This window comes from Fulvia fulva, chromosome 2 (genome assembly GCF_020509005.1).
Source record: "Fulvia fulva chromosome 2, complete sequence".
Taxonomy (NCBI): Eukaryota; Fungi; Ascomycota; class Dothideomycetes; order Mycosphaerellales; family Mycosphaerellaceae; genus Fulvia; species Fulvia fulva.
The window spans coordinates 3,008,954-3,033,800 of NC_063013.1; the positions used below are offsets into that span (position 1 = coordinate 3,008,954).

Below are 24,847 nucleotides of genomic sequence, written 5' to 3' on the forward strand. Positions count from 1 at the left end.
TTATCCTGGTGGGGTTCTCTGTCTGACTAGAAGCGCAGCCGAAGCTAAGAACATTTTCTCCTTCAATCGACTGCGTATCATAGTGCCAGCTTAGTCGCATGGCTGTGCTGGATGACTGTATAGGAGCTTGCTTGGTACCATGAGCCAAGTGAGGAAGCTGTTATCGGGTTGCCGTAGTCGTGATGCATCGTCGAAGTGTGATTGCATGTTCCGGATCGTCTGATAGCAGGTGTCTTGCTCAAGACAGTATTTGATGTCTGTGGGGGACCGTATCAGCATCGATGCTTACCAGTGAAAGTAGTCAGACATACCTCTTCATCACAGTCTCCAGCGTCAACGCGCTAAGATCAGCATCATCCGGAAGCTCATCGAGGATCGGCACAAGCGCTGCAAACTTATCGCCTCCTCGATATGCAATGATCGCAGGCACACCAGCAGGCTCCATCTCAGCGTCCCTGTAGTGAAGCTTGACGAATCGTGTGTCCTGGTGTTTGGCTGCAAGTGTTCGGACACATCTCTCGAAGAGATCACTGACTTGCGACTGACCCCGATGTCAGCAAATGATTCAAATCACCGGGATTTGAGTACTCACATAATCATCGTAGATGTATACTATCACGACCGTTGCTGGGCCTGAGTTGTCCACCGCATCCAGATATCCCTCTCCATCAACAGTAGCCAGGCCCCCATAGAGCCTCCTATTGATGCCACTTCCAAGATGCATCTTGCTATCTCGTGTGCCGGTCTGCATCTCCCTCAGCCGACCCTGCCTCCACTTGTGCATGAAATCACCATCCTCCTCCAGATCATCCTCTCCCTCCTCTTCAAGCTTTTCAATGGGTGCTCTACCATCCGGCGACGGTGAATATGTTTGCGAAGACAGATTCGTTGAATTCTGCAGTGACATCCTCTGCGTGCGCCGCGCATCGCGAAAGTCTTGCGCGTCTGATATCACACCTTTCACGCCAGTATTCGCTCCATATCGCCGGGTCGGTATTGTGCTGCGAAAGCTGCTCGTGCTAGGTCGCGGAGCCTCTGCATCTGGGTCGATGTGTCCTCTCGAAGCAGACGGCGCGTTATCCTCGTCGTCGGAAATGTTCAAGAAGGACCTTCCGTCGTCGTTGTCGTCCTCTGGGTGTCCATGCCTTCGCTCCTTGTCTCTCATGAGCTCGTTGAACTCATCTTGCGCCGCCGACATGGTGGTTGCAGCTCAGTGTAGGTTGGCTCCTGTAGTGAATGATACTCGGCAATCTCGCGCAAACGGCGAAGAAGTGACAACTATAACATACACAGCAGCAGCGAGAGCAGCAAGCATGGACACAATTACAAACTTTGTGGTGAGCACTTGCCTCGCCTGCTAAACATAGCGGAAGGTGAGATGTAAGAAAAAGGCCGAATGGAGCTTCTCTTCCTTGTCAACCCGCGTGTCAACGGCGACACTGAAACATCATGACATCGACCGCGTCGCGAACCAGGCTGCGGGCGAATGTTTTAGATGATAAAATAGCCAGGATGCGGTCAGCTTTTGACTACATGTACATATCAAAGCAAGGGCAAGCTCATCCACCGGCTCCTTCGCCAGCCAGCTGTAACTAGGTTCGCTCCGATCAAACGCCTCGCCTACTCGCGACCACCTGCATGATTTGATCGCGTCCGCTGCAGGACATACATAGTTCAGTATATTCGGTGATGATATCGGCGAAGATACATGTCGTGACCACAGGATGAAACATAGCACAACCTTCCGCATCGTCCCGTATTGTGAGCACAACACAACATCAAACAACACCTTCACCCTCGCCAGGGAACATCCCTTTGAAATTTGCTCCACAAGAATTCCTCTCCATTTTCAGCCTCAAAACAAGGGCTTATGCTACATAGCCTTTACAAATTTGCCTGTGGAAGCCATGCAGCGACAGACCGGACCAGTTAGACTCTGTCGTTGTTAAGCAACGCTCAAAAGTTAGACATGGCCTCCGCACTGACTTTGACGCAGAGAAGGTGCAGAGGGATAGCTGCGCCAGCCACTTCTCCTCATCCCCCCCAAACGCCTCATCCCCCCTACACAATTAGTATACACATGAGTAACAACGTAGGCCTGGCGGCCCGCTCGAGTGCTCGCGCGCATCGAGGCTAAAGCCTCTGCGCTCGCACGTCGCTCCTTGCCTAAGAAACATAGGGTTAGCGGTTTCGAGGTACAGATGTGAGTGTTTTGGGGCCTTGGTGTTAAAGTGGGCCGAAACGCCCGCAGACTAGGGGGGATGAGGCGTTTGGGGGGATGAGGAGAAGTTGCCAGCGATAGCTGCCGCCCACTCCGGCACTTACTACTGTACGCCTGTAATAGGTTACCGGCTTTAGACGGAACGATGATACACAATTGGTCCATGTTTTCCTATTCCCTCTCGCTACCTGGGTCTCTCTGAAACTACAACAACGACAACAACGACAACAACAACAACAACAACAACAGCAACAACAACAACAACAACAACAAAAACAACAACAACAACAACAACACACTCCGCTGTGATAAAAGCCCAGCTTTTCCTTGTGCTCGAGTAACCCAGATACAGCTACTAGAACATACTCTGACCACGCCGGGTAATGCAGCCAGTCGGGGACGAAAGAAAAAGTCCACCTCCCAATATGCCACAGGTTGCAAGAAAATACTCCCTTGGAGCCCACAGCTCCGGCATTTCCCCAGTAAGAGTACTCAAGCACATTGATTATGAAAGATGATCCCGGCCGGGAGGTCGTGGTGATGGTGGTGATACGAACGTGGTCGGTATCACGCGTCTTATGTCTGGAGACGCGCGAGTCTGGAAGTGTGACCGGGCTTCTCATCCGAAAAGATGAGTCCTGAGTCTGTACTCGCATTGTACATCGGCGCCATGTGAATGTCGAGCTGAAAAGTGAATCGCAATGCGCAGACTGCTCTCGGGGTACGCGTACTTCGAGGCAAGCGTGTGACGCCAACCGACTCTGCGCGCTTTCTGTCGGTACCTACTTCTCGTCTGTCTGCACAATGTCTCTGAGCTTGTCGATCATGCCCAGATGCGAAGCTACGAGCAAAAGTTAGCACACGCGCGATTGACTGCTGTCATGAAAGCCTCCATGATCTTGGGCCAAACCCACCATTGAATCCCAGGAACCCGTGCAGAGCGACATCGCGTCGTTGCTGACACCAAGACAGCTGACACGGTTGTCGTGCCCTTGCAGAGTGCCAACCCGCTCGCCCCGTAGAACGTCCCACACCTGTGATACATGTCAGCGAGTGTTGTATGATTGCCGGTCTGCGAAAAATGACATACCTTGCACTCGAAATCGTCGTATCCAGCGAAGAGCAGGCGCCCTGATACGGAGAAAGCGACAGAGGTGATGCCGCAAACTGGCTCGCCAATCTGGTTCTCGTTAGCACGCGGAGATGGGCTAAATGTTTGCAGGATATCTCGTACCGTATATGCCTGGAGCTCACGATCTGCGCGGATGTCAAACAGTCTGCATGAGGCGTCATCTGAGCCTGTGCCGAAAGCGTTTCCGTTCGGAAAGAATTGGATGGCATTGATGTCAGAGTCGTGCGCCGCGAACGTCTGCACGCACTTCTGCTGCCGTATGTCCCAAAGCTTCGCAAAAGCGTCACAAGCGCCAGAAACAAATTGGTTGTTATCCAATGGGTTTATGCTCAGGCTCATGACGTCTCCGAGATGGTCCGCGAATTCGGTAATCTTCTGGCCAGTCTCAATGTCCCATAGCACACAGGTCATGTCTCCGGAAGATGTCAATATACGCCTATCGTTAATGAAACGGCAGCAACTGAGGTATCCGGAGTGTCCACTAAGCTCACGGGCGACTCGGGTTGGTCCTTCTCGCGCCGAAAGGTTGTAGATGGAGCAGATGTTGTCCAGACCTCCGCATGCGACATAGTTGCCGCTCGGGGAGTAGGCGCAAGTCATGACCCAGGATGATCGGAGAGGGATGGCGTGGACTTTGTTGGTGGTGTAGGCGTCCCAGATGATCAGCTTGCCGTCTTGTGAAGCCGAAACCAGATGTCTTCGATCGGTGGACCAGTGCATCGCGTAGATCTTCGCCAAGTGACCTTTCAATGTCCGCTTAGTCTTCATGGCTAACCTGGGCAGCTGTTCTGTGCGTTGTCGCGCAACATCACGGACTGTGAAGAGATATGTTAGCCGTAATCCATGCACAGCGGTACGTCTCGGCCACATGCTGAGGGTGGGCACCAGAGGCATGCATTGACTTACGTGTGGTATCTGCGAGCTCATCCTTCTTACGCTGTGCGGTGGTGTTAGTAGTGCAACACTCTCTCTGCTGCGTGGGTGTGTTGTTTCACGCCACGCACCTTGATGCGGTCCTTCAGCGCCTCGGCGTCCCTCCTGGCTATCTGTATCTTGGACTGGATCGATTCGGCATTGTTCGCGTCCGCCATCGCAGGTCGTCACGGAGCGACGACGCTCTTGGGGGCGTTCTTGCAGCGCAGATTCGTGAGGTGAGGTGAGTTTGGTGGTGCTATGCCGCGAGGTTGGGAGCCAGCCAGTGACTTCGTGGGCTACGTGAGCTTGCTTGCGACAGCTGCGCCGCAAACGGTTTGCCGGCACGACCAAACTGCAGCCTCAGACAGCGCGCTCGGCGGGGGATGGCGCAATGGTCGATGTAACACGGTCGGCGGGCACGCTCAGTCTGATCGTATCCTGGCAGCGTCGTTATATGGAGTGGGCAGAGGGTGTTGGTCCGGTGGTGTTGTTCTTGGAGAGGGCGGAAGGAGAGCAGCGGGAGTAGCCAGCTGCTACTTCTAGTGTCGAGCACAGACGCTGTTGGGGTGCAAGAGCTAGGCACCTAGGAGGTAGGGTCGTGTTCCTTCGCTCTTTCTGCTCCAACAATGTAACAATCAACTCTATACACCTTATGCACACCTCTCGGTCACGAACAGGACGCAAATAAGGCACATGCTCGCAATCGAGCCGTCGGTGTACGGCTTGCTGCTGGCGCCTTTCGCCCACGGCCTATTGCCGAGTCAGGTCCCGGGGAGATTGCTCGCCGCAAGGGTATGACTTGTCTCCGCTGCAGAGAGACGACTTCCTCCGCGATCAGGCACCATTGCCGTGAGCTGCTGAAGAAATGTTTGACCGCCGGCCCGCTTCCTACATACGCTTCCGAGCTCACAGCGACTGCAAAGCTATCCGCTTCGTCTCGCTGCTGTCGCGAAGAACGTCGATCATTGTTCTTCGTAACCTCACAAGCGCTGCATGCAAGGTACAGGGTGCTTCTGAGATGGCTGCTTCCTGCGGTGTTCCGACGATCGACGAATCCAGTCAGACCTCATCAACTGACTGCTGCTCCGGGCAATGTCTACCCCGGACACCACATGAGAATTATATTTCTTGAAAGTCAATAGGGCATCTGCAAGCCATGGCATCATTGTGTACGTCTGTGTCCAAGCAATTTCCAGGCCAATGCAACCACAGCCCTCCTGCAGGCAGCGCTTACGAGGCCACTGTCCGCTTCTGTCGAAACATTCAAGCTTTGTTGCTGCAAGACATGATGCGTTGTCACTGTTACCACTCCTGCGGGCTTTTCAACGTCCGTGGTCATCTCACCGTCTCACGCGTCGACACCGCGTCTCAGGCTCACGAGCGTATGCAGCAACCTGACAATATGTGCTATGCATCGACAATATGCTTCGTCGTCGTGGCATCGTTCGACAAGTTTAATAATGCACCACAGCTGAACCTTTTCGAGAAGAGTGGCTCAGATTGGAAGCCCAAAACCTGATGTTGGGAAGAAAGCAAGCGATAGGAGAACACAACATCTAGCTACGATATGGATGCTCGTCGCGAGTGGTTGCAATGCAAATGCCGGACGATAATCGACTCAGGCGGAGGCGAGGGAGCCTGGGAGCAGTTCAGAAGAAGACATCTGGCTCCGGAGGGAAGCGTTGCCATAGCTTGTACGATGCCTATACACCAGTGCCATGGTGGGAGCACAGGACCTGGCTTTTGTATACCGTGAATCAGTCGTGCATTTACTTTCTGTCACTGGAGTTGTGAAGGTAGTGGCTTGGTCCTGAGCGTGGGCAAGGGTTGTCTCGGAACTTGATGGTCAACCTTGATGGAGAGGTTCGACCTTCATATCATCTGCAGCTGCATATCTCGAACTTGCTTCCCACCTCATAGCTTGTCGTTTCAGCAATCAACCACCCTTTTGAACACCGTTCCTTGTTATGCCTCATGCCTACTGCCACATGCAGCCTTGTCCTTCTCCATCTTCGAACCAACAAATGCGCATTTACCGGTGCTGCGTTTTGTTAGCACGACGATATGACCAGCCCATCCAGAATAGCCATACCTTGGTGAAACCGATGTCGCTCGACTTCTCACGGAAGCATTGACGGCAGATGTTGAGGCCGTACTTGCGGATGAGACCAGCCTTGTGGGTGCAGACACGGCTGGCGGCCTGTCAGTATTTTGCCCTTCGCCTTCCTGATCCTTTTCATATTCCTTCATGGACATACCACTCTCTGGCTCCCTTTCCGTAGGTGCGTGGGCGCGAGTACCAGACACTCTGCGGTCGGTTAGCGCGTGTTCCACCACATCCGTGATCTCTGGCTCTTTATACCTCGTGCGACATGATTGCGGTAGTCTTTCGGTGGGTTGGTCGGAAGTGATGTGGATTGTCGTGCTGTCGTCGAGCGTTCGTGCGTGTGCGTCGTGCTTGCGGTTTTCGAGATGTTCGTCGCTGCCAAATTCCAGGTGGATTTGCGACTGCCAAGCAGGAACATGGAAGCGCGGCTCGCCCCGTGACTAGCGCGATTGTGCACTTTCCTTGCAAAACTCAACTTCCTTTCCTTGCACATCGACATCGCTGGCAATGTCGGACAAGATCAAGTCGAAAGACTTGAGCTACGACTCTGCTCTACCGCCATTTTTGCAGCGTCTGCATGATCAGAATGCTGGTCGTGGCGACACGGACCGCCATGAGAGAGCCATTGCGAGACCTAAGCGGGCGAAGGACCCCAACGAGGACGATGGACCTACAGTAGTGGACGACAGCGGCGAGACCTTATCGAAAGCCGAAGTCGAGAAACTGACTGCGGACACCGCTCCAAAGGATGATGCACCTGGGGTCAGTGGCGACATCGATCCTGATGCGGAACCGAAAGTATCCGGTGCATTGCCAGCCGAGGAGCAGTCAGTGTCAACCAAAGCATCAGGCGCTCATCGAACGGACCAGAAGGTAACTGACGGCACTGCCCAGAAGAAGCGCAAGTTAGGAAAGGCCATCGGTGATGACGAAAACGCCGCCACAGAGGACTCAAAAGACCAGGAGTCGTCCACCAAGGTCTTTAGGAAGGTCAAGAAGAAGGCAAAGCCTGTGAAGCTGACCTTTGATGATGATGAGGAGACCTGAGGTGTTCTCACGAAGCATCACATCGTTATCCGATACTGCATGCTTGCATTCAGCATTTCCAAGAGCTATTGGGAGCAATCCTACTGGTGAGTCGAATCAATTCATCAACTTCTTCCAAGATGACACTTACCATATTGGAGCTGTCCTACACCCGCATCAGTGGGGACTGAGGAGGCAAAATATACGCAAACCTACTGAAAGAAGCCAATTACACTCGCCAGCGATACCTGCGTTGCAAAGGTCCATGACTGACGTTGATAAAACAGATCAGATCGAGAGAGTGCATGCTCGTTATAGCGAAATATCCGACTTGCTCCACGCTGCACTCAGCATATGTAGCCTGCCAACGGCCTCATATCATATTACAGATGATCCAGATGCTCCAAACGATCGCTATCGGAGCACCAGAGGGAGCTTCACAAACACGCCGATCCACATAGGTCTACATGAGCGTCATCTTCATTCCAAGCTCGCGCAGAGTGCTAGACTGGTTGCCCTTGATTACTCGGCTGTTGTACCTGAGCAGCATTCGCATCGAACCTGCTGCGAGGGCTTCGGCATGCTACAGCTGTCACTAGACGCAGACATCATGTCAGATTCTCGCAGGAGTGAACACGTCGTCGGAGTTTACCTGCGTTGAACAGTGACGGACAGCCGCAGGGCTCAGGTAATTCAAGCAAGTGCAGCCACCATTGTGTAGCAAGCGCGGCATAGTATCTTTACCCTGTTAAACAGGATCAATGAAGTGTCTAGAGTGACAACAGAAGCATTCACCTACCGAATGCGAGTAACAACCTAAATAGCAAGCTCGGAGCCGGCGACTTCATAAAGTTTCACCAGTTCGCGCTCCTGATCCCCACCCTCATGAACCGCAACAAACCTCTCCACAACTGGCCCGACAACCTCTCCTACTACCCCAAGCACGAATCCCAGATAAAACTTCTCCGCTTCAGCGGCCGCCATTACAATCCATTGCATTCGGAGTCAGTGGGGCGAGTGCTTCTGTTACCTGAATGTACCGCCACGTGGAGCCACCCAGAATATCTTCAGGTCAATGAATCAAGTATGCGTTCGAGTGATGCGATACTCTCTTCAGTGTGCTGGTCTTGCTTAATAAAGTCGCGGTGAGCTATTCTTCTAACGGCTTCCCTAACTGAACCTTTGGAGTAGTAAAACGGAGGGAAGTGGTCTAGGAGAAACACGAGATCGACATGATGTCACGTGACCAACTCCAGGGTCCGATGTGAGAACCTTAGCGAGTGTGAATCTGAGATACAGGAAAGCTACCTGAGAAAACTCTAAATACAAAGCTGAGCGCCAAGCCGGCGGTGTGTTCGGATAAGAACGTCACATTCTCCCCTACTAGACCCTAACACACCTATATCAGCCTGAGGCGGCCAGCCTGATCGCCTATATACTTAAATCGATAATAAAAGAGATCCTAAAGCTTTAGCTTCCTTCGTCGTAGCTTCCTAGCCTACGACCCTTTAGCTCACTTTACTCCGTATATATAACTGCCTTACGCGGCTTAACTCTACTACCTAAGCTTACTACGAGCTTACTAACCCCGTTAGATAAGCTCGCCGCGAGCTTCTTACGCGTATACGCGCCTTCCTATATCGTTAGAAGCTCGTAGTATTAGGTAGCTCGTATAGAACGTAAGTATAAAAGTACGCTCTTATTCTAAATTAATCTAACTATAAATATTAACCTTTAAGCTTACTAAGTCTTTAATAACCTCTTCGCCCTTCGGTAGCTTCTTCCTTAACCTTCTTTAGCCTTAGCTAACTTATTCTTAATTAGATTAAGTGTTAAATAGGTATAGTATATATATATACGGAAGTCAGGATACGTAATAGGGAAGGAGGAAGGACTAATATAGTATACGAAGGTATATAGTAGAACAGTGTTTAGTACTAAAGGTGTCTCTACTATCGGTATAGAGACTACGTCTCTTATACCTATATAGAGGGATATTGCTCTAGTCCTAGTTCTATTTTACTACGCCTTATCGGTTTTACCTATATCTTATCCTACGACGGTAGTTCCTCTAAGTCGCTCCTACTATTCGTACGGTATTATAATAGTATTACCGTACTATTGTCTCGACTAGCTTAGTATATACTAAGTTAGTCTTAGTACCGTACGACATACCTACTGACCTATATTCGTAATACTTCTACTTAGGTCGTAAGGTAAGGAACGATTATTCCTACTATACTAGCTATAGCTATCGTACGAAGGTCTAGAACTAGGGACCGGCTAGCGGCTTAGATAAACCGTCTACTACTATCCCCTTAGTATAGTAGTACTCTACTTTAATCTTGCTCTACTACTAGAGGTGCCTAATATAGTTATAGGTAACATTAATATACTTAGATCTTTCGTAGATATAGGCGTCCTTAACTAAGGTTAGAGCCGCCTAGTTATCCCCTATAAGGCGTACTAGTCTTAGTTTGTCGACGGTACTCTTGTCGGCTAGGACTATTAGTTAGAAAGAGCAGTCTCCTACTAGCCCCGGGCAGTTTATCTCTCGGAGGATAGCCGCTAGGAACTAGGATTGTTTCGCGGCGGCGTTTATCGCTATAAACTCTACCTCTATAGTAGAGGTTACTATAGACTTTTGCTTCTTACTTATCTAGAATATAGGCGTACCGTATACTAGCTAGATATGTCCTAGACTTAAGACCCTATCTACTCGATCTATCGCGTAGTCGGAGTCTAAGTATCCGGTTAGGGTACCGCTACTACGTCTAAATATTAACCCTAGGTCGGGGAACGACCTTAGGTATCTCGAGACCTTCTTTAGTACTTTTATATACCGCTTTGTTAGATCCGCGACATATATACTAGTTCTCCCGAGTAGGAAGGCTAGGTCCGGTCTCGTTATAGTCATTAGCTATATCTAGGTCCTATTATCGCTCTAGTAGTTATCCTTACTATATCTCTCGTCGTTCGGTACTATAGGACGGAGATTATCGTAACTATCTATTAGTAAGAGTATTAGGCTTGCCTTTTCTTTTGCTATGTCTATTTTAGTAAGGGCCTTACGGATATAATAGCCCTAGTCGAGTTTTAGGGTACCGTTATACCTATCGCGAGTGATCTTTAGTCCTAGTAGTTTCTCCGGTTCCCCGAGGTCCTTAATCTTAAAGTGTTACGCGAACTACTTCTTAAACTATTAGATATCCGCTAACCTTAGTGCTATAATAGGTATGTCGTCTATATAGATAAGTAGTATAATGTCTCTCTTAGTATAAGTTAGGAGACATAGGTCTACCTCGGACTAGTAGAATCCCATTTTGACTAACGTAGCGACATAGAGCTTATTCTAGTCTCTAGCTATCTACTTTAGGCCGTAGAGACTCCGGAGTACCTTAAGGACCGTATTCGGTAGGGTTTCGACTCCTAGTAGGGGTTTTATATAGATGTCTTCGGCTAGGTAGCTTTAGGTAAACGCATTGTTAACGTCGACCTAGTGTATCTCGAGATCCCGCTCGTAAACTACTGCTATAAAGACCCTTAGGGTGTTATAGCGTACTATAGGTACGAATGTCTCTTCAAAGTTAACGCTAAATTTCTATAAAAACCCTCTAGCGACAAGTCTTGCCTTAAACTTTTCGATTGCTCCGCTAATAAGTCTCTTTACGTTAAAGACCTACTTAGAGGTAACTATATTCGCTCCCCTTAGAGCGACAGCCGTTTCCTAGGTGTTATTACTTAATAACGAGAGTAGCTCGGCATCGATAGCGTCCTTCTATAAGTGGCCCTACTTAGGATCCCCTACCGTAGCCTTATATATCTTCGGGATAGGTACTTCCTATTAGTAGGCAATACCGGGTCTAAATATAGTAAAGGCGTGTTCTTAGACTTCGTCGAACAGTTCCTCTACCGTAGCTATAAATATACGTTCGTCGGCATCGGTAAGTCTATTGTTTACCTAGGGCAGTTAGTAGAACAAAGCTATTATAGCTTTATAGTACTTAGCCTTATAGTCCTAGTCCTAGCCGTAGTTATCGTTAGGATCCCTAGTCCTTTTCCTCCGACGATTAGTTCCGGTAGCTCCGGGGTTTCCTCGATCTTCTTATAGTCCGCGATATTATCTAGTCTACCGGGAAGTTAGATATAGAGCGGTCTTAAGACAGTTAGTCCTTTGTCCTTAGCCGTAGCGGGTTCGGTCTCTACGTAGGGAGCGGGGATTAGCTAGGTCGGTTCTTCTATAGAGGAGTTACTCTCGTTAGGCCTAGGTATTATACTACCCGAGGATCGTAAGATTACTATCGGGGTATCCGCTAGTTGCTATAGTAGTGTTCGCGAGACCGCCGGTAGTCGACCGACTAGCCTTCGTTCGGGTGCCTTACTAGGTTAGTTCGTAAAGGAGATACCTAAATCTAGATCTCCCCCCTTCTCGTTTTCGAACCAATCTACTTGGCTATACTACCTAATAGCTCGTATATCTAGCTCCTAGAACAACTATTACTTAGTCGATTGACCGTATCTAACGAAAATAGCTTCCTTACCCCGGTTTATTAACTTATCCTATTATAGCCCTTTTAGATATAATTTCGGTTCTACGTAAACTACTACCCTACAACCCTATACTCTTAGGTTATCTACCGTCGGTACTTTGCTAGTAAATGCTTCTTCCGGTAAAAGTTAGACGCCGTTAAGTAACGGTCCGTTTAGTAGTAGGTTACGTATAACCGCCTATACCTCTAGCGCTTTAGGCTAGAATTCTACCGGTATCCCCGATTCCTCGAGCATTACGCGGATCGCGTTCTCCGATACCTAGATTGACCTTTCTACCACTCCGTTCTATATAGAGTTATAAGTATCCGTCGGATCGTAGTAAATACCTAATTCTTTCTCCTATTCCTTTAGAACTACTAGTAGCTTAGGTATATTGTTACTCCGTACTACTCTTACGTAGTATTTAGATACTTTCTCTATAGTTAGCCGCTATTATCGTAGTGCTTACGGTGCGTCGGATTTGTTCTTAAGCGGGATCACCTACTTCTTTCTTAAGAAGTTATCTACGATCTCTAGCTAGTATTTAAAACCTAGCCTAGATGTCGTATTTTCGAAGGGTCTATAGATATCGATAGATATAAGCGTAAGTCTTTCGTTCTTTCCTTCTACGATAGTACCTTTAAACTTCCGTATATTCGCGATAGAGTATACCTTATAGTTATACTCGTCCGGGATAGGGATCGGGTCCTTCTTATTACTTACCCTATAGACGTTCCGGAGCAACCCTTTTCCTAGGTATACGAATCTCCTATACTAAAGCTCCTACTAACCCTTAGTAGTTACCGCGGCTAGAGCTTCCTCGTATAGTACCTCCGGTAGTCTATTATCTACCTAGTTTAGGGAGTCGGATATCGAAGATACTACCGGCATCCCCCCTCGTAGTATTGTTCGTACGATAGGCTTTCCGCTCTTATACTTAAGTATAAAGTTTAGAGGTTCGATATCGAATTGCTTACTAAACTACCTCTATAAAACTAGATTAACTCCGAGATTAGGAACAAATAAGACTTTCTCTAGCGTAATTTGTTTCCCCGTTAGGCCTCCTATAGTTACTATTCCTTTATAGAATATATCTAGGTACCCCCTACCGACTTTAATCACTTTCCTTCTTACTAGTTTCCTAAGCGATCTGAATAGAGACTTATTGTTAGTTATATATAAGGAGGTATAGGAGTCTAGTAACTATTTAAAGGCGGGAAACTTGCCTTTTGCTTCGGTAGTAGAATAGGCGACTTCGTCGTCGTATATTTCCTCGGTATCGCTTTCTCGTAAGGTATAGACTCGTGTCGCCTTTGCCTTTGTCTTGTTGTCGGATTGGCTTCTCCTATCCTTCTACTGTTTCTTAGACTTCTTAAGGGCGTGTTAGGCCTTCTCTAGATCCCGGACTAGCTCTTTATAGGACTTCTTTTCCGCTTACTTCTAGGTGTTCTTCTTTTTAATAAACTCCTTTACGGAATCTAGTTCCGGGCACGATATAACTAGGTAGTTACTATCGTAGATAAAGCAGCCGCTCTTACCCCCTTGCCTCTAGGAGTATAGAGCGGTCTCGCCCTTACTCTCTTAGATCCGTAATTCGTAGGATTTAAGTAAGGTTATAGCGGATTCCTAGCCTAGGTTTAGCTAGGCTAGGATAGTGTCCCTAGTACTAGCGTAGACGTCCGGGAGGCTACTTAGTAGGTGCTTAAACCTTCGGATAGGGTCCTTATAGTAGGTCTCTTTACTATCTATTTCGGTAATCTATATAGATAGGTTATATCTAGGTACTATATATCTTAGTAATACCTACTTAACGGATTGAAAAATGGCGACGACGACGGTAGTAGACGACCGAGAGTAAGGGGGAGACGAGTAGAGGACGCTCTATAAGAAGGCGGAAGAGATAGTAGCGGTAGAAGAAGGGAGGTTTCCGGAGAGAGCACTAAAAGGAGTAATAAGCGAACTGCTCGGGGGACTAAAGGCGCTTAAACGACAAACAAGCACTACGATTAACATAGTAAGCGAGGTAGTAACACGAAACGTAAGAAACAACCCTTAAAGAGACCCGAGACAGACCTAGGGCCTAACGACCTAGGCAACAATCGCGAGCCAACCTACCCCCCCTTAAAGTATAGTACTACGAGTCTATATTACGGACTAGAAAGAGAAGGAAGAGATAGGAAAGATGACCGGGAGGGAGATAGTCGAGAAGATCGGAGTAAAGGGAATAGTAGGGGCAAGGGCAGATAACAAAGGGGTCAAGCTGTTTATAGTATACGTATAGGACAAGAAGGCCCTCGAAATAAACAAGGAGTGGACACTAAAGATCGGGAGCACAGCGAAAGTCTCCTATTAACAGTATATAGTAATTACGTATAGGGTCCTACGAACCTTTAATATATAAAGGGATATACTAAACCTCTAGAGGCAAAACTAGGTAATAGCACTAGGACTACAGATTACAAAGACAGCGTAGGTCAAGAAGAAGATAGAGGAGGGCAAGAGGGCCTCCTCGCTAATCTTATAGGTTGTAACACTAGAGCAAGCGAACGTGGTCTTAGACTAAGGGTTGTACTAGGACTTTAAGAGGCTAGAAGTAGAAATCCATTAGAGCAACTATAGAATCCTTCAATGTTTTAACTATTAACAGTACGGACATATTGCCCTAAAGTGTAGCAAAGCTACACTAGTCTGCTCACACTATACTAGTGATCACGCGACCTAAGAGTACCAAAAACGGAAGGAGGACACAAGATACGTAGTATGTAGGAGAAAACACCCGGCATAGTCAAACCAATGCCTAGTTAGACTATTAGCCTAGTAGAGAGCGCGGGAAGCAAGGGTAACAACACTAACTAGGTTCCTAGTAGGTGAACAGAAACAACTAGAGAGAACCACCCACCCGAATAAGAGACCCCGGCTATAAGAGGAGCTATAAATAGTGCTAGCAATAGGGAGACTAACGTTCTTATACAAGGTAGCGCAGAGCAATAGACAAATGAGAATTAACCAAATGATAGGGAGCTAACCCTAAAGGGAAGAACAGGAGGAGGGACGGGAAAACCAATAGTAAGACTAATAGCAAGACTAAACGGACCTAGACATAAACATATCCTAATGCCTTACACTAATAGACTATTAATCATTCAGTATAATGTGAACAGAAGTAAAGACAAGGTCTAAAGGAGCTTTCTACAAGCCTTAGACCCGGAGGAACACTATATTATAGCAATATAGGAACTATAGATCAACCTATACTCTAGGATTCTATCAACTGTACGAGACCCGAGATACTACGTAGTAATAAACAGAACCGAGGGAGTCCTACGAACTTGTATCTATGTTAGTAAGAAGGTACTAGCAGAGGACTAGTAGGCCTGGCCGAGAACCGATAGGGATATCACTACAGTATAGCTTAAAACAACTTAAGGCCAAGTCCTAATCTATAGCGTATACAACCCACCTCTAGAGTCCAGAAGTAGCATATAACTACACACGCTAGGAAGGCTCCCGGAAGCAATAGACCAACAAAACCACAATATCGTGATAGGAGATTTCAACCTCTACTACCTAAAGTAGGGATCGGACTTCACCCTAGCACACCACTTCTTAGTAGGGAGGCTTATTAGTCAGATAGAAACAGCCTAAATGGACTTGATCACGCCAAAGGGAACAGAAACTTGGGCTAGAAACAACAGTTCTAGCACGCTAGACCTATACTTTATGTCCTACGCCTTAATACGACGGGTAGAAAGCTATATAGTCAATGACTAACTAGAGTCCTTATTAGACCACTATCCAATCCAAACCGATATCTAACTTATAGTTAAGGAGGAGAGGGAGCCTAAGAGGAGGCTCTACTAGAAGTAGGCCGAGTGGACACTAGTATAGTAGCGGCTAGAAGGCGAACTAGAACAGGTAAACATTAACAATATATATATAACGGAGGGGATTAACCAAGTAGTAGAGCAGCTAATAGAAGCTATATAAAGGGCAGCCTAGGCCTATATACCTAAGAAGAGATGGTCGCTATACTAGAAGCTATACTAGACACTAGAGTGTATAGCTAAAGTCAAGGAGGCAAGGAGAGTAAGAAGGAGATAGGAGTAACGACGTACCTAAGCAAACTAGGAAGCCTATAACAACGCGTACAAAGCAAAGAAGGCGCAGATCAGAAGAGATAAGACGTAGGAGTAGAGGTTAACTATAGGGATGATCACAGAACACCCGGAACAAATCTAGAGACTAGTAGAATGGGCTAGGAAACTAGACGAGGAACGAAACTCCCCGCCCTAGTTTCCCTTAATATAGGACTAAGACGGGGAAACGCAAACCACTCCGATAGGGAAAGCGAAAGCATTCGTAGACCACTTCTTCGGGACTTAGGTAGAGGCAGACCTAAGCAACATCCTAGGAACATATATTCCTCCGCTAAGGGAGGCTAACTAGTAAGTGTCTACTATAGAGATCGGAAACATTATTAAGAAACTAAAGGGTAACAAAGCCCTAGGCCTAGACAAGATCCCTAACTATTACCTAAAAGCTAGTAGCAGCCTTATCACTCTAGTGCTTACGCCAATCTTTACCTAGTGCATAAAGTAGGGGTATTGCCTAAAGGCCTTTAGGCAATTACTAACTTACGTCCTAAGGAAACCCTAAAAGGAAGACTATACTAAGTTGAAGGAATATAGACCAATTGCGTTACTAAATATACTAGGGAAGCTCCTAGAGAAGGTCGTGGCTATAAGGCTCACCGGAATAGTAGAAGAACATAACCTCCTCCCGGTAACGTAAATAGGGGGGAGACAAAAGAGATCTACCCTTATAGTAGTCGAACTGATTATAGAGCAAATCAGACACATCTAGCACTATAGCAATAACAAGGTAGCCTTACTACTTTTACTAGACATATTAGGGGCTTTCGACAATGTGCCCTACGTAAGGCTCCTACACATCCTTAGAATAAAAAGCATCCTAGCCTAGATAGTACACTTTGTATAGTCATTCCTTAAGGACAGAACAACCTAGATCCTCCTAGGGTCCTTTAAAGCCCCGTAGACCCTAATTACGAACACGGGCATCCTATAGGGCTCTACACTCTCCCCAATTCTGTTCCTCCTCTTTATAGCCGACCTGACCCTACTCCTAGAAATAGTAAATACCTTAGTATCGGGGTTCGTAGATGACATAAATATCCTAGCGTAGTCGGGGTCTATAGAGGAAAACTACGCACTCCTAGAGGAGAGACATAGACGATGCGAAAAGTAGGCAAGAGAGTATAGGGCAAAATTCGTACCGGACAAGTACTAACTTATCTATTTTAGTAAGGCAAAGACAAAACACAACTTGGTAGCACTAGTAAAAATCTAGGGGTTCGAGACCTATCCTATAAGGGAACTTAGAGTCCTTAGGATATAGCTAGACCCGAAACTTAGCTAGGGACTATAAGTGAAGAAGGCGTAAGCGAGAGCGGACACTAATAGACAATCAATCGAGAGACTCACTACGTTAACCTAGGGGGCGACCTTCACAAAGGCCCAGACTATGTACAAGGCTATTATTAAGCCCGTAATGCTATATAGAGCAGCAATTTAGGTAGCGGAAAAACACATCCCGAAGAGAATTAAGGACCCCCTTAATAGAGCGTAGGCAGCCTACCTAAAGAGAGTACTAGGGGCATACAAGTCAACCCCTTATAGGACAATAGAAATGGAATTAGGTATAGCCCCTATCAGGGAGTACCTCTAGGGCATAAGGTGTCAATACGCAGAGAAGACATTAGCATACCTAGCCTAGGGAACCATCCAAGCAGCTACTTAAAGGATAAGAACCTAGTAGGAGAGGAGGAGAAGACCTAACCGGCCACACATAATCCTATAGAAGGAAGCAGACCTAAAAACATCACAGGAAATCCTAGTAGCCCTTGAACAGAGAGAAGCTCTGAGGGAGCAAGCTAATATAGGGGACAAAGGGAAAAAGAAGCAAAGCTAAGCAGAAAGGATCGTAGGTCACCTATAGGAAACGCGTTAGAACTAAAAACCGGTGAGGCTAGGAGCCCCACTAGCGGCTAGGACCTTCGGGAGGTATAACTACCTTATCTATAAAGACCTGAAGAGGGCGGAAGTAAGTATAGCTATCCAGATTCGCTCTGAGTATATTGGGCTAAGAGTATACTTATACTAAAGAAGAGTCCTAGGATACGATTCCAAACGTTGCCCCTATAGCTACCTATCCCAAAACCCGGAGCATATAGTGCTAAACTGTACTAAGTGGGTAAAAGGGAGAAGCTAGTAGAGGGCGAAGGCAAGAGACAGGCAATACTAGGCCATTATCTAGGACAGACAAGATATAAGGAGAGTGACAAGATAGATCCTTAACGAGGACTACCTAGAGCAATTCTCCCTAGCAGTAGAAACGGAAAGGTGGATAGAGAGGAGGGAGAGAGAGAGAAGAGCCGGGGAAATAGAAGGGAGAAAGGGAATCGAGAGGAGGACATTACTAGGGTTACGGGCAAGGTAGTTATAGGGTAATAACTATGACACTAGCGTACCCTAAAGGAAGGAGAACGGAAGGATAAGACAGGAAAGAACGAGGAGGGCAAAGACGAGGAGGTTTTTATCCGTTAATCGGGTTTCCTACCTACACAAATAGACCTAAATAGCGAGAGACCTGTATAGGCTATAGGGCACTAAAATAGGCGAATGAATAATCTATCTATCTATCTATCTATATAGATAGGTTACCTAGATATTTCTACCCTTATCTAATTGTCTAATCGTCCGGTAGCTTAAACGATACTAGCTATTTTATAAGCGCTACTACGTATACCTTATAGACCTTACTATACTTCTTCTATAGAAGTTTCTAGATTTCTTTCGCATCTCGTATATCTAAGATTTCTTAGTTATCCTCCTCGGACAAATATACTAAGATAGTATATCTCGCTATACCGTTCGCCTTCGAAGTGATCTTAGGCGTAACGGATTCTAGGAGATCAGCCGACGAGTCGTCGATAACCTAGAATACCTCCCCGCTTTCGAGATAGTCTCGTAGTATAACAAACTAGCGCTTCTAGTTCTTACGAGTAAGGGTAGGGCCGATCTTCCGGGGGCCCTCGTAACTCGTTAAGTCTTCTATAGTGAAGGTAGCCTTAGATATATAGCAAGCTCTACTTGACTACGGTAGTTAGAATAAGCTTGGACTCTCCGAGTCTATTAGTAGCGTTCCGTATAGTAGACTTCCCGAGTCTATTAGTACGTTACCGTACGAATTTCGGGTATAGGGTATAATACCCTACGTCGTACTTCCTTAATATATCGATGTCCTATTAAGCAAACCCGGGCTTATAACCTGTTAAATAGGTATAGTATATATATATATATACGGAAGTCAGGATACGTAATAGGGAAGGGGGAAGGACTAATATAGTATACGAAGGTATATAGTAGAACAGTGTTTAGTACTAAAGGTGTCTCTACTATCGGTATAGAGACTACGTCTCTTATACCTATATAGAGGGATATTGCTCTAGTCCTAGTTCTATTTTACTACGCCTTATCGGTTTCACCTATGTCTTATCCTACGACGGCAGTTCCTCTAAGTCGCTCCTACTATTCGTACGGTGTTATAATAGTATTGCCGTACTATTGTCTCGACTAGCTTAGTGTGTACTAAGTTAGTCTTAGTACCGTACGATATGCCTACTGACCTATATTCGTAATATTAAGGTATATAAGCCGCGCCGCGGTGTCGGCGTTAACGTAGTAATACTAACGTGTTTTAGACTCCTTTCTTCCTTATTCCTTACTATAGCTCCTGTCCCGCGCTCTCCTTAAGGCGAGGAGTTAATAGCTTAGATAGACGCTCTTACCGTTACCTATACTTCGGCCGTATTTAATAACTTCCCGCGGCTCCCCGTTTATACTAAGACGCGCCTTCCGGATATACCTACCGGATAGTTAGCCGGTTAGTAGACTCGGCTCTACGCCTTCTAGTTTAAAGTCTAGTTCTCTCGTAACGTTATTAAGCTAGACGATTAGATCGCGCTATAGTTAGCCCGTATCGCGCGCTAGTATCTAAGGATCGACGGAGGAGCTAGATTCTTTAAGATAGTTTATATACTCCCTTCGCGCTATAGCCGCTTCTAGTTTAGCGGCGTTCTAAAGCTAGTAGCCGCGTTAGACTCCGACTTCGACGTCCTCGAAGAGGTCCCTAGGGGCGGTATTCTAAGGCAGCCTATCGCTTTTAGACCGTATACCGTATAAACTAGGCTAGTAGCGATCGTCTTTAGCTACTATAGCGGCCGCTCTAGATCTACGTAATACGTATAAAGCTACCGTTCTAAGGGCGATACCGAGCGTCCGCTAGGAACCTTTACTAAGTACTAGTAACTTAGCCTACCGAGTAGTAAGCTAGAGAAATACGACTAGGAGGATCCTAAGCCTAATACTATAGGCGACTTTACCTTTATCGAGCGCGGCGGCTATACTAATTATTTCTAGACTAGTAAGTACTCTACCTACGACTATAGCCGGTCTCGTACTAAGTTTAGCTATACTAAGCGGTCTTCCCGGTCAAAGGACTCTAAGCGCCTAGTCACCCCTAGTAAGGTAGCTAACTTCTCTAATCTTCCCTAGGCCTACGATATTACTTAGGTCACGGAGTCTAGTTAGTTCTAGAATACTAAGTTTAAGTATCGTAATCTAGCTTAGATTAACGCCCCGACCCTAGCTATATATAGTCTAGTCTTCTAGGTTAGTCGTAAGCCTTATACTACCCGCGACGCCGCTAGCCGCCTAAAGGCCGCGTTAAAGGCTAACTTAGCTTACGTCCGCGCCTTTATTTACGAAAACGCCGAGACTAATACGAATAGACCTAGCTAGGAGGAGAACACCTTAGATAAGGAGGACGACGGCTTGTTCGTGTTACTAACTAAGCCTAGTTAGTCCGCTAGTATACCTAAGGTACCTAGGAAGCCTCCTAGTAAGAAGCCCGTATTATTAGCTAGTTAGAAGCCCGCGGCCTTAGCTAAGAAGAAGTCGGCTCCTAGGACTCGGCGTAGCCCTCGGTAGATGTCGCCGCGCTATACCCTAGACCGTAATAAGCCGTAGGAGGGTCTAAGCGATACCTCCGACTACGTTAGGTAGCTCCGCGAGATTCCGGTATAGACGCCTCTCCTAGAAGACTCTAAGGGTAAGGGCGAGGCGGTCGTGACCTCGTCTACGGTCTACGGTTATATAGCTAGTCCTCCCGTTCTTCTAGTAGCTAAGCGGTTTAGGCGGTTAATCGCGACTAGACGTACTTTACGACTCGGCTCGATTACCGAGAGGCCGAGAGGGGCTATAGTTCTATCTAGCTCCTTAGCTCGTTCGCCTATACCGATAATAGAGGATAATAATAGAGAGGATCTAGAGGTAGTACCTAGTAATTTCCGGTTCCTAGGTTAGAAGTAAGGCTCTAAGAGCCTAGATAATAATAAGCCCGAGGCTACTTTATAATTTAGTACTACGTTCTTATTTTATACGAGCGATAGGTAGCCGAGTAGCCTAACTTAAGAGTACTATAGACTAATAACCCTAATTAATAATTCTTACGACCTGACTCCCTTAGCGCCGCTTCGGTAACTAGGCTTACTCCTATAGTTTCTTCTTCGTTATCCGCTACCTTAGTCCCTTTAGGCGAGCGGTCTTAGCTACTACCTCGGCTTCTTAAAGTAGCTACTACGATAGGTCAGCTTATCTAACCTCCGGGTCTACTAAGTCCGGTATATCTATATCTAAAAGGCTATTAGCCGCTTTAGGTTCGGCTATAACTTCGTCCGCTACGCTTGATCTAAGCAATATTCCCTAAGGTAGGGCTAACTCTTTTTCGTCGGCCTAGGGATAGAGCGTCGAGCTAAACACTTTAATCTCCCTAACCGGTATCTTCTACGGGACCTTAGCGGGTTTAGCTAGGGTAGGGATAGCTTCCTAAGGACTTTCTTGTTATAGAGGCTAACGATCTTCCTAAGTGTCCTTCTCGAGTAGTAGGGAATGTACCTAATCTTGCTCCTCGCCTACTCTTCTTAACTTAATCTAATAAGATCGCCTTTAAGACCTAAGTACTTTAGCTAAAGTCTTTTGCTCGCTTCTTTTCCTCTAAGTATTCTTCGCAACTCTTAGGTCTCGCTAAACTTACTCTAGCAAGTCAGCTTCTCTTCTTTAACCTTTCTCCCCTACTAAGAACCCTCGCGCTCCTACGTAAGGCTAGCTACGTTCTTTTGTAGTCTAGAGTTCAACTTGTTTCTTTAACCACTTAGCCTCCGGTATAGTTAAAAGGTCCTTTAGATTAAGACTCGTATCTTAACTAGTACCTAGAACTTCCTTAAGTTCTAGCTTATCTTCTAAAATACCGGACCTATCTAGAAGTCTCCTAGCTAGATACCGATACTAGAATTTAGCTAGATCCTTATATACGGCTAATACAAGCCTATTTCTATAGACGAGATGCCTTAGAATCCTACCTATAGGGGTCTAAAGTATATATATCCCTAGGAAGCTCGCTTTACGGATCTTATAGGGTCTAAAGTACTTAGGTTCTAGCTTACGCGGATCTAGGTTTATTAGTAAGACCTATTCTCCGACTTTACGTCTTAGCTATACCTCCGGCGGAAGCAACTTTAGACTTATTAGGTTCCTAGTCTAAGCTCGAGACAGTAGTCTTTTATTTACGAGCTAACGCGTATAGCGGACGCGGACAATACGCTTCCTATAGTCGTTAACTAAGACATTCTTAGCTCGTAGCTCGTTCTCGTCTTCTAGGATTCGTAGGTATTAGCTATATATAAGGTAGAAGGGGCTAAGGTAGGTTATTATATACTAGCGGCATCTAGTATAGTAGATTGCTTTAGGTAGGAAAGTGTCCTATAGCCTAATATCGTTGCTAATATATAACTTCGTTAGTATCGATCCTAGTATACCCTTTAGGTTTTCTACCTCCCTATTTTTTATAGGATAATATAGGGATACTAGACGATAATTAGCCTTAAACTGCTTTATTAGGTAGCTTATAACCCTACTTAGGATGTTCTTACTATTGTCTAAGAGGAGCTCGCGGGGTAACCCGTAGTCCTAATAGATTCTCTTATATAGGAATACTATAGTCGCTTTAGTATCCGTATACGGAACGGCCTAAGCGACTAGCTAACCCGTAGCGCAATCTATCGCCGTAATAATGTACTCGTTCTCTAGTAGACTCTTCGGTAAAGGCCCTACGATATTAATCGTCTATCTCTCGAAGGGCCTAAGCTTATTATTAACCTAGTAAAACCGCGGCTCGCGTATTTTAGGCTTATTAGGCTTCTTTTTCTACGTTAGCTAGTATCTAGGGCAGGATTCGATAAACTTTCGTACGTCCTTTCTTATACTAGGCTACTAGGCTCTTATCTCGAGCTAACCTATTAGCCCGGGCGCCGTAAAGTGTCCGTATCGCTAGTATACGTAGTTCACTAGATCAAGACGCTAGGTTAGTATAAGGAAAGGCGCTATTCCCTTATCGTCTAGAAGAATGAAGCCTAATCTAGGTTCCTTAGACTCGTCGATCGGTAGGAGTAGCTCGAATTCCTCTTCTCGTACCTTAATTAAGCTCTCGAGGTAGGGACCGTAAGTTAGTATCTATCCCGTTAACTTGAACTACCTTATTAGTTTAGGGAACAAGTCGGTCTCGTTAGCTTTAAATCTTATAGCTACGAGTTGCTTAACCGGCTAAGCTAGGTTAGTAGGTCCTTCTCTAATAAAGTTAGGCCGACGGGAGAGCGTATCGGGAACGATCGCCTTTTCTCCCTTACGATACCTAATGTCTAAGTTATATTACTGAAACTCTTTAGCCTATCGTACAATCCTCTTACTCTAGCCCTTAGTACTATTAAGGTACCTAAGTGACTAGTGATCGGTTAGGATCGTGACCGTATAGCTATTTTCTACGTAGTTATCCTAGGTTCGGAGGGCTTCCTTAATTACTAGGCCCTCCTTTTCGTAAACTAGGTAATTTAGCTCGGCTCCCTAAAGCTTCCTTCTAGAGAAGGCTATAGGGTGTAGCTATTTGTTAGCTCCTATTTAATAGAGAGCAGCGCCTATAGCCTATTTAGATACATTAGTCTTAATCGTAAAGGGCTTCTTAGGGTTAGGCGGGATTAGTCTAGGCCCTAAGGTTAGCGCGAGCTTTAGGCTCTTAAAAGCGTATACGTACTAGGCGTTCTATCGTACTAGGCGACGCTTTTTCCGCCTAAGGGACTCGTCGCTTTCCTTAAGAAGATCTAAGAGGGGTGCTACGAGTTTCGTAAAGCCCTTAATAAAGTAGCGGTAGTAGCCTACGAGGCTAAGGAACTACCTAATCTACTATATATTAGTAGGCGTAGGCTAACTATTAATCGCGTCCATCTTGTCTTATAGTAGCCTAATCGAATTCTTCTCGATCTAATGCCTATAGAAGGTGACTAACTTGACTCTAATATCGTACTTCTTAGGGGAGTAGAACAATTTAGCTTTCTTTAGGCGGTTGAAGACCTCCTTTAGGTCTTTTTCGTACTATTCCTTAGAGTCTAAGAAGACTAGGATGTCGTCGAGGTATACGACGACCTTCTTCTAAAGCAGATCTCTTAGGATCTCGTTTATTATAGACTAAAACGAGGCTAGGGCGTTTATTAGCCTAAAGGGTATAACGAGGAACTCGTACTTCCTATCTCTAGTATTAAACGTAGTCTTATACGTGTCGGCTAAGTCGATTAGTAGCTACTAGTACCCTAAGACTAGGTCTAGTTTACTAAAGTATTTAGCCTTCGCGACCGTATCTAGGTACTCCTAGATACGTAGAAGGGGGAAGCCGTTTTTAGTAGTTACGGCGTTTAGGGCGCGATAGTCGATATATATACGCTACTAGCCGT

At 46.3% G+C, this 24,847-nt stretch overlaps 4 protein-coding genes across 4 annotated transcripts; 1 reads left to right on the forward strand and 3 right to left on the reverse strand.

The window, feature by feature from the left end:
* Positions 1-238: 238 nt before the first annotated feature.
* Positions 239-1,198, reverse strand: CLAFUR5_02996 (Phosducin-like protein 1; the record flags this gene model as incomplete). The annotated part of the gene is made up of 3 exons (XM_047902144.1): positions 239-257; positions 312-541; positions 593-1,198. 3 exons carry the CDS (start codon positions 1,196-1,198, stop codon positions 239-241), a joined length of 855 nt encoding a protein of 284 aa, XP_047757689.1.
* Positions 1,199-3,003: 1,805 nt separating this feature from the next.
* CLAFUR5_02997 (Guanine nucleotide-binding protein subunit beta) lies at positions 3,004-4,444 on the reverse strand (the record flags this gene model as incomplete). The annotated part of the gene is made up of 5 exons (XM_047902145.1): positions 3,004-3,062; positions 3,132-3,255; positions 3,312-4,168; positions 4,260-4,290; positions 4,358-4,444. The coding sequence occupies 5 exons, from the start codon at positions 4,442-4,444 to the stop codon at positions 3,004-3,006; spliced, it is 1,158 nt and encodes a 385-aa protein (XP_047757503.1).
* Positions 4,445-6,300: 1,856 nt separating this feature from the next.
* CLAFUR5_02998 (40S ribosomal protein S29) lies at positions 6,301-6,642 on the reverse strand (the record flags this gene model as incomplete). The annotated part of the gene is made up of 4 exons (XM_047902146.1): positions 6,301-6,309; positions 6,361-6,460; positions 6,527-6,576; positions 6,631-6,642. 4 exons carry the CDS (start codon positions 6,640-6,642, stop codon positions 6,301-6,303), a joined length of 171 nt encoding a protein of 56 aa, XP_047757682.1.
* Positions 6,643-6,882: 240 nt separating this feature from the next.
* On the forward strand, positions 6,883-7,422 carry CLAFUR5_02999 (uncharacterized protein; the record flags this gene model as incomplete). Its single annotated transcript, XM_047902147.1, has 1 exon — positions 6,883-7,422. One exon carries the CDS (start codon positions 6,883-6,885, stop codon positions 7,420-7,422), a length of 540 nt encoding a protein of 179 aa, XP_047757683.1.
* Positions 7,423-24,847: the final 17,425 nt, after the last annotated feature.